The sequence below is a fragment of the Aplidium turbinatum genome, chromosome 6 (assembly GCF_918807975.1).
Source record: "Aplidium turbinatum chromosome 6, kaAplTurb1.1, whole genome shotgun sequence".
NCBI lineage: Eukaryota > Metazoa > Chordata > Ascidiacea > Aplousobranchia > Polyclinidae > Aplidium > Aplidium turbinatum.
This window is the reverse complement of record NC_137477.1, coordinates 10,971,370-10,980,968: the sequence shown is the minus strand read 5'-3', so window position 1 is coordinate 10,980,968 and position 9,599 is coordinate 10,971,370. Positions and strand designations below refer to the sequence as shown.

At 37.8% G+C, this 9,599-nt stretch overlaps 1 protein-coding gene across 3 annotated transcripts in view; it reads right to left on the bottom strand.

Annotated features, from left to right (window-relative positions):
• Positions 1-4,642: 4,642 nt before the first annotated feature.
• LOC145772305 (guanine nucleotide-binding protein G(q) subunit alpha-like) overlaps positions 4,643-9,599 on the bottom strand; it is a 53,853-nt gene continuing 48,896 nt past the window's right edge. For all 3 annotated transcript variants that reach the window (XM_082584176.1, XM_082584174.1, XM_082584175.1), the window contains exon 7: positions 4,643-7,827. In XM_082584176.1, coding sequence (XP_082440302.1) covers positions 7,637-7,827 — 191 coding nt within the window. In that variant the 3' untranslated portion in view covers positions 4,643-7,636. The remainder of the gene's footprint in view (positions 7,828-9,599) is intronic.

The window sequence follows — 9,599 nt, the reverse complement described above, 5'->3', positions numbered from 1 at the left end:
ATAATTTCTTTCAACAAAATAATATATCCTGGAATCATTTGGGTTCATTTTGCACAGACGGTGCCTCTTCTATGCTCGGTGCTAAGTCTGGCTTTGCAACTCTGGTGAAAAAACGCGCACCTAACATCATTTTTACTCACTGTGCCCTTCATCGACATGCACTGGCAAGTAAAACCCTTCCAAAATATTTGAAAGCAGTATTGAAGCATGTGGTTGAATGTATGAATTTTTTCAGGGTACGTGCTCTTAATCATCGTCTTTTCAAAGTGGTTTGTGTTCAGATGGGATCAGAACACTCTGTTCTCCTTTATCACGCCGAAGTTCGGTGGCTTTCTAGGGGTCTTGTTTTGTCTCGAGTTTTCGAACGACATGGTGAAATCGACATTTTTCTTCAAGAACACAAATCCCCGTTGAGTAAGCATTTTGGCGACAACAAATTTATGGGTGCATTGGCTTACTTTACAGACATTTTTTCAAGTTTGAACCAGCTCAATATGCAAATGCAAGGAAAAGGGGTTACCATTAGGCTATAGGTGTACATGATAGGCTACAGTTCAGGGCTTTCAGACAAAATTAGATTTGTGGAGTAGAAGAGTTCAAAAAGGAATTTACGCAAATTTTCCAACATTTGATGATTGGAAAGTCAGTAGAAGTCGTAACGAGATTTCTAACCTCGAAGTCGAAATATGCCAGCACCTTGCCGCCTTAAAAAAGAATTTTGACGGTTACTTCAAAGGTGAAAGTTTTAACAGTAGGCTACTGCTCTTTGGATAACTCATCCCTTCGACGCCAAGTTAGAAAGTATTGCTGACGATGATCTTTGCAAAGATGAATTGATTGATCTTCAACAGTGTTCCCTCTAAGGTGCGCAACTGAGCAAATGCGCAGTACCACCATACTATTTGCGCAGTAAAATCCAGTGATGTACGCGCATACAAAAAATATTGACGCCGTCAGCGTAAACGCAAACGTTCGAAAAACCATACGCCATATGCGTCAACGCAACTTGTAAACAAAGTTGGCGGCCTCAGCGCATACACTAGCGTAAACTAATTTTGTTTGCTAGGTGCCAAACATTCACACGGTATAAACCACTCGAAACAAACAAGTTTTTTTTGAATTTCCAAGAAGAAACACAAGCATCTGAAAGTGTTCATCTGACATTTTGCTGTGTTTTGGTTCCAATATGTTTTTGCCCATTGAAAACATTATTTCAACTGTAGCGTTGGAAGGTATTGGCGTGTTGTAGCGAAAAAAAATACATTAAAAAATATGCGTTGACGCTATGCGCTAAAAAACCGCGAAAACTTTACGGCGTAGCCTCAAGCGCAAACTATCCAAAAAATGTGGCCGCAAGCGTTAGCGTAAACAAAAAGTCTACGCCGCAAGTTTGCGGCGTATACGTACATCTCTGGTAAAATCTCATTCTTGCGCACTTGCAATTTCCAAATTTAAAAGTAAAATGATCTTTAACATTATTTTTGGACAGAACGCTTCTGCGCTTATCGCATTTATACCGTGTGCTGATGCACATGAGCATACAGTACCCTTTTGTTACATCACAATCCTTTGTTATTGCTTCACAAACACTCCACACTAGTGTATGCAACTCTTCTTCTAGACCAGTGGTTCCCAAACTCGGTTCACAAAGTTGGTAATTCATTTAAACTCAGCATTAAAATGCTCATGCTCACTAAATCAAATATTTGCTCAGCGTAAAATTTTCTTAGAGGGAACACTGATCTTCAATCTTCAACAACGCTTTGTTCCAAATTCTTATCGTGCAATGGTGACTATTCCAAGTTTTGGTGTGGATTAGTCGAAGAGTTTCCTACGCTGACTAAGCATGCATTTGAAGTTATTATACCTTTTCCAACTACTTATCTGTGTGAAGCATGGTTGACTGGACACGATGAAATCACAAGAGGTCACCAAAGCGGTGGGGGTAAATTTTACTTTTTTCATTCGGCAAGGGGTAAACGAGACAAAAAAGGTTAAGAACCCCTGGCCTAGCTATATGATTTAAGTTAGGATGAAATTGTTGGGAATGACATGAATGAAACTCTAGAATGACATGCAGGGCCGTTGAGAGAATAATTTAGGCCCGATGCCAATGAAATTTTTATGCCTAAAAATCAAAACATTTTTCAAAAAAACCCACCCTATCCAAAGAATACTGGGTGATTTCTTCATGTTTTTGGGCCCCTAAAATTATCCCGGGCTTGGGCCCAAAAGTAGCCTACCCCTGGACCGCCCTGTCAACGTTACTGATGGCATACAGTAATGTTTTTTTATTGCAAGCCTTTATCACTGTAGCCAATGAGAAAATTTGAAGTGGCCATTTTGATATAAATTTTAGTGTGATTTTAATCAATTATGTAATGGGTTATATCTACAATATAAAGAAGGTTAAGCCTAGCTCATTAGGTAGGAGGCCTGTAAGATAGGTTACAATATGCCAACTCGCCATTGAACCTGGAAATATTGTGACAGCTTATAAAATAACACTTCAAAAGCAGTTGTCTGGGAAGTAGGGTAATGTAGGCTATATGTTTATAGCTTATGGCCACTATTGACACATTTTGTACGTGGCAAAAAGTAAAATATGAAAAATCTTTGTTTTTATTTTAGCTAATTCTTATGTGATTATTTTTTTCAGATATGGTCAGTCATCAGCACTCTGCATACATGTTGGTACCGGTAGTTGAATGATTATATTGTCCGGCCATTTATCTTTATTAGTTTTTGCATACTTGAAGGGGTTTTGAATCACTGACGCAGGCCCGGTCACCGAAATTGACAGAGTGAAGTTTCCGATTGTTGAAGTCTTGATTCACATATGGCCTATTTTCCATCCAAAGCAGCAACTACTACAAATCACAAAGTTCCACGATAAATTTGATGAAAATAGTCTTTCGTTTTGGTACAAAGGTATTTCCATCCTATACAGATAGACTTTTTGAACTCTATTTTAGAAAGAAAATATTTCAGGTTACGAAAGCTTTGCCACCAAAATATTAGTGAATACTTTTATTTTGTAAGCAAGCGTCTGAGCAATGTTTCAAATGCTGCGTGAAAAGTGCGTGAAATCTCATTAAAATACCACGGTGATAGTTTATCACAAAAGATGAATTGGTTAGGCACACTAGCGAACTAAGTGGCATGCTGGAGCAATGGCTGTTCTTCGCTTGAGCAACGCATTTCAAGAAAAGGCTTTTAGCTGCACCTAGTGGATGGAATAATTGGCGAGACACGCCACTTCGTTGAGAAGGAGCGATCTTCCTGATGTCGGCTCTACCTGACTACTCACTGTAAAACAGCGAGCTTTGTGTTTCGCTAGCCATACCGGTGTAGCCTCCACACTAGCCATCAAGACTTTTCCAAAAACATGTGTTTTTCGGCAATCGAGTGGAAAGTATATCCTTGGCGACAGTTCACAACGGTCTCAAAGGACTCAATTGACTGACAAAAGCAGCGGTTGAGAACTATTGGGCATGAATTAGTGGTACGATACCGGTGAGCCCAGCCTCATAGGCGAAACCCGTGTCTATCGCTGAATTCTTGCTACACTGAACTGCCGAGAAACACATGTTCTTAAAAGTTACCAAATCCACCGTTTACCATGTGTGAATAGACGGAAGTTGGTACATCTGAAGATCGTCCTAGGAGTGGAAAACCTCGCACTGCTCCGTCAAATGGACAAAAACATGAATGTAAGCAACTTCAATGAGAATCATTGTGGAAAAGGATTTTCAGTTGTCTCCTTAGGCTACAAGATGAGAAAACGGCAGTTCCTTATATCTCTCCAAAAGCAAAAGAGACTTGAAAGAGTACAGCTTCTTCTCAGAGAACGAAAGGCAGGCATGGCAAGAGATCATTTTATCAGGCGAAAAACTCTTCACAATTGAAGCTCAGTTCAATAATCAAAATGCTAGAATTTATGCAGTCTTCAGCAGATATTAAAGATTCTGTGAGAACAGGTTAACGCCGTCAAAAACCGTCTTCTGTCATGGTGTGGGCCACCATCTCCAAAACTTAAGTCTCCTCTGATTTTCGTGAAATAAGGGCTTAAAATCAGTTCAGATCGCTACATTAACGATATTTTGGTTCCAGCCCTTGGAGATAAAGAAACAGTACAACGATCAAGCCTTCACGTTCCAACAAGATGGTGCACCAACCCACATCTCAAGAAAGACTCAGGACTGATGCTCACAAAATCTTCCAAGAATCTGGAGCAAGAAAATGTGGCCTCCCTCATCGCCTGATTTGAATCCCATAAACTTTTGTATGTGGTCGTTATTGGAGTCATCGTTGCTCACCCAAGTGTTGATGCTCTGAAGCAATCCTCTCTAGGAATGGACCAAAATACCCCAGAATGAGCTACGTGCCTCGATCGAAAACTTCCGACAAAGAATTGAGAGATTTATCCAAGTGAAGGAAGGCCACATTGAAAATAAAGAAATTTATTTCTAGTATTGTAAGCTCTCATTGTGATACCTTTTTGATGAAAGTTTATTTATTTCCAATTAATAAATCGTTTATAAGATGGTCCAAGGACTTTCTGTTCACCCAGTAGAAAATCCAAAGTGCAGCAAATAGCGAGCCTTAACTAAGCTAAAATCTTTGAAGATGAGGTTGACTGCCACAACGTACTTCACACTAAAAAGCTTGTTAAGTGGGCGGAAAAATATTCTCACAACAAAATAAGAAGGTTATCAAGTAAAAATGATACCTTTAATTTCATTGAAAACCACAACGCTTCAAAAATAGTAACATAGTGAGCAAACGACTTATAGTAGCTAGTTAATAACATTAATTTTACGATAAATTTTTACAGCAACACAACATATCCAAAACGAAAACGAGTTTTCAAGGAATAGCAGGCAATTTACTTATCACGAAAGTTTGAGCAGCTCTTTGCCAAGTGTTGCACCAACTGAATGAAATTATATTGCAAGACATTTTTAGCTGTGTTCAACGTGAGACAACGCGGCAGGCAAATTACAATCCAGCTCAAACCAGATGATACTTGACATTATCTCAACGTCACCCACTTGTGTTTGCTGGGAAATGACCCAAACAGTAAAACAATCGTTTTTTACATTGTTTCAATGTCTCCAGACGTAAAAAACGATTGATTTGCTTTCTATGTATGAGTCGTGGTTCTATTCACATTGGTGCACCGTTTGTCGACGATCGAAAACAAGTCGTAAGTGACATTTTGAGAAATTCCCTTTTTTGCATTTTCAAAACCACTGTTTTACTAAAATAGTTACAAACATTAATGCTCAAAGTATAAGCATTAACGAAATTTAAAAAAGAAAAAAAAATGTTTTTTGGCCCTTTACTCCAAAGTGTGAAAATGCACTTACGACTTTTTTGTTTTCGACCGTCGATGTAGGCGTTGAATCATTGCAAAAGATCATTTTGCATGCTAGAGCAGATTGATCATACACGAAATGCAATGGAGCCAAATACGATGAAGGTTTCCTTACAAATGACAAAATTTAGACGTTTGCACATCGCAACTATAATAATTGTAATCATAAGACGTTGATAACGATAGTTCAACTCAAGTTCGGGCAACACGTTATTGAACAGTATGAACACATTGATTCAACTTCCTTTGATGTTGCATACTCGAAATGCATTGGATACTGTGATACTGTCTTCTTTAAAAACAAGGCACTGTTCAAATATCGTATTGCGGCTTTGGGGGTTAGGGTGATACAGGTGGCGTAAAAACGTCTTATTGAAGGGGGTGAACATAGAAAATAACCCGGACAGCAAATTAGTCGTTTTTATATTGATTCAACGTCTGCAGACATTGAATCTATGTAAAAAAAACGACTGATTTGATGGCTAGAAAATAGCTTCATGCAATATTTGAACAGCCCAATATCAAATTCTTGTATAAAATCATTAACTAGAAGTCAATGGGGAACAACTTCTCATCAATTGCATGTACTTGATGCGGAATTGCTTTGTAGATGGGCTCGTTAAATAAAGTGAGAACAAACTTGTTACATGTCAAGAGTTGTGATGCTGTTAAGATGGACATCATCGGACCTTATCGCTGCTATCGAATGTCATTTCAGGCTTCAACATCCAAATCAACAGTTTCCAATACATTAACATTGATGTTCCTGAAGCGCATTGAAAAACGAGTTGCGGAAGTCTGTAAGCACGGCTTGTTCAATGCAACTAGCGAGAAACTTTAATCTCTTCGCAAACTCTATTGAACGTAACGGTCCACGGCGGTGGAATCCATTCACATTAGCCTACAAGACGCACGTTTAGTGTGAAAGTTTCATACAAAGCTGATTTTAACTAAACAAAGAAGGTACGTTTTCCTTCCTCAGCTTGAACAAAATTTGCCTTTTTTACATTAAAATCAAGGGTATTATGATGAATTTGGTTAGCTGGCATAGACTTGAGAGTCATAAAAACATCAAAAATAGTAGCGCGTGTAACGATTAATTCGACATTGCAAAATGTCGAATTATATTTAAACAGCACTTACCAAAGTCAGGACTTGTTAAAACATTAAAAAGCTAATATATATCTTTTTAAATTAGAAACTAGATAAGCAATAAAAAAAACTATCCACCCGCGACCCGCGTGAACAGTCAATACCCATTAGGTGATATTTTCATTAATTAATTTAGCCCGAGAAAGACTTCCAATCAAAAAAAAACGGCGATATCACAAGGTAAAAACTTCATTCAACCACAACACATATCAACGTTAGTACCGTATAACTAGATTTACGTTAGAAAATCTCTTAATTCAATGCAGAAACGCATTGAGAGGAACACGCAGTAAAACAACTAAAAACTCCCGATCTGAGCCACAAAAGCTCGGGACCCAAAAAAATAAAACACATACGTAAACAAATCAATAATAACAAGGAACGGGGTATTACTCATTCATAAAAATCCTCCGAGACGTCATTGCTGCTGCAGCCAAACAACACCATGGAAAGTTTACTATCATTCATTCGGCGTCACCGCTCGGCTCAGAAACCTTAAACCTTTATTTTGGTTATAGCAGCCTTGTCCCAGCTAACAAAATTGGTCTTTTTTTACCTCGACTATGATTGAGCCAAGTAAACGTGACCAATTTTGCTGGTTGGAGCGTGAGGTTGAAGTTTACGGCAGTGTGCTTACGCAATGAAAAATAACATCAGCTACTCACCGTGGTAAAACAGCTAAAAAGAGATGTTACCACATATCTGTCCGGTGTCAAGAAATGTTGGTAAACTACAATTTCAAGCCAATAACAACATCGTAATACGGTGATTTTGCATTGAAAAAATGTACATTCATGTCGTTTCAACAACTGTAATCCCGTGATACTTTAAACAAAATGCAGGCAATTAATAATCCGTGATAATCTGGAAATAAAATTAAATTCTCTTGTCCTTTCCGCAAGGATAATGATAAAGCATTCAAGTGTTAGATGTAATCCGAAAAAAATTGTTAAAAATGTGGTCTTAGGAAACACCAGCAGCCGGATAACCAAAAAAAGTGCAAAAAGGGTCACAACAAGAAGTCAGGACTTGCAGCGCTTCTCCCTGACCGGAGTTTAACCCTCTGAAACTCGTTGACCAATTTGCAGATTCCTCATAGATTCTTCACACCAGATTATATTCCTTCAGGTTCGACTGGAGAATGGTGTCTCGGACGGCGGCAAACACGAATCTGATGTTTTCTGTGTCGGTGGCGCACGTGAAGTGACTGTACACTATCTTGTCTTGGTCGGGATTTAAGTCAACAAACATGCACAATATGAACTCTCGCGCAGCTTCAGCGTCTTGCGGAGGACCTGCAACAGTGCAACAAAGGGTAGAATCATTATCTTTACAATAAGACGCGGAATAGCGAGTAATTTCGTATTTTTAAACACTATAGTAAACGTAGAGGCAATTCCAGTTTTTCAGCCGTCGAAAGCATGTGATACCACACACTGGATCAATCGTAAAATTGTTGCCTTATTACATTTGAAGGAGCAACTCAAGATATTTGTACTGTAGACTTTACAAGTAATATGTTCGGCACTATCTGAATGCTACAATAGCAGTTTTGTTGAGCAGAGAAACTCGGGTTCAATCCTAACAGCGGGTAAACAAAAAATCCTGAAAATATTACCACTTGTACAGAATCAACATTGCACGACAAGAAAATCAACCGCAACTAAGAATAACACACTACTTCAGATATGGGGAAATTGTACTCGGTCATCGAGGACATGCATAAACAATTAGACATATCTACGTAGCGGTAATTAAATTCAGTTTGTACAGTAAGCACCCAATTACTTAAAACATACAAGTCATACATGTAATGGTAATCGAAATCGAATGCGCTGACAAAGAATGAATACAAGACATGCACTGACATCGCAAACACCAAGTGCTCCAAAATACATTCAAGAACTAAGTTTAAACTGAATACTGAAAAGCTTGGGTGTTCATCAGGGCTCAGGAGAACTAACGAAGTTTAACTAAGGTGCTAGAAACGAACTAAGTTTAGTTAAGCGATTCTTATTTAATACCGAGGTCAAAGTTAGCTTACATCCAAATAGCACTTGCGTTTTCATTGTTGGTTTTAAACGGTTAACCATGTCTAGGTAGAAAAAAGAACTTCAGACTTCATAATTTGTCAGAAATGCAACGTTTAGTACAGTAGGCTATAATATTGTTGGAGTTAATGGCATTTCAAACTTTGTGATCGTAATCGAGTGTTATAAAATTTGAAATAATCTTATCGTCGAATTTTACGTACATTACGATCACTTTAGAATTTTACGGAATCATCCTGAAGAATGGCCAAGGAACAACAATTATCTTAAATTCTTGTTTTTTATGTAACTGTTCGATGACTTTGGTATTCCAACTTAGGTAGAGACTAGAGAGGTAACTTTTTTAAACAAACCATAAACAGACATAACTCAGCAACAACACTACATTTAACATTGAAAAAAAAAAAAAAAACAAGCGAACGTTTTCGGCTAGTCATGTAGCCTTTTTCAAGCCTATAAGAAAAATATTTTAAAAGAAATATCTGATACTTTATGATTCTTTAGTATTTCTTTTAAAATATTTTTCTTACAAGGTTGAAAAGGGCTGTATGACTAGCCGAAAACGTTAGCTTATTGCTTTTTGTTTTTATAATGTTAAATATAGTGTTGTTGCTGAGTTATATATGTCTGTTTATGACTTTGGTATTTTACGAAATTACAATCCTAATGATGAATAAAATAATCGCAATACTTGAATAGTAATCACTAATATCAGTCACTTGGAAAGTTTCGATAATTGTAATCGCAGCTAAATACATTAGACCTACCATTGTAACCGCCTCTTACACATTAGGCCTACCATTCTTTCCTACTAATATAAAATTGCGTGAAATTCGAGCAATGTTGGGATCGCAGATTCACACAGTGTTGAATAATTTAAAGCACCTGAACCCAACCAATAACGTCTTACCGTGCAAAAATTGTATCGAAACTTCACGTCGGCAGAAGAGTAAAAAAAATTTGCATGGCATACATACAAGTGAGTTCTGATGAAAACCTTTTTGTATCAACGTGAT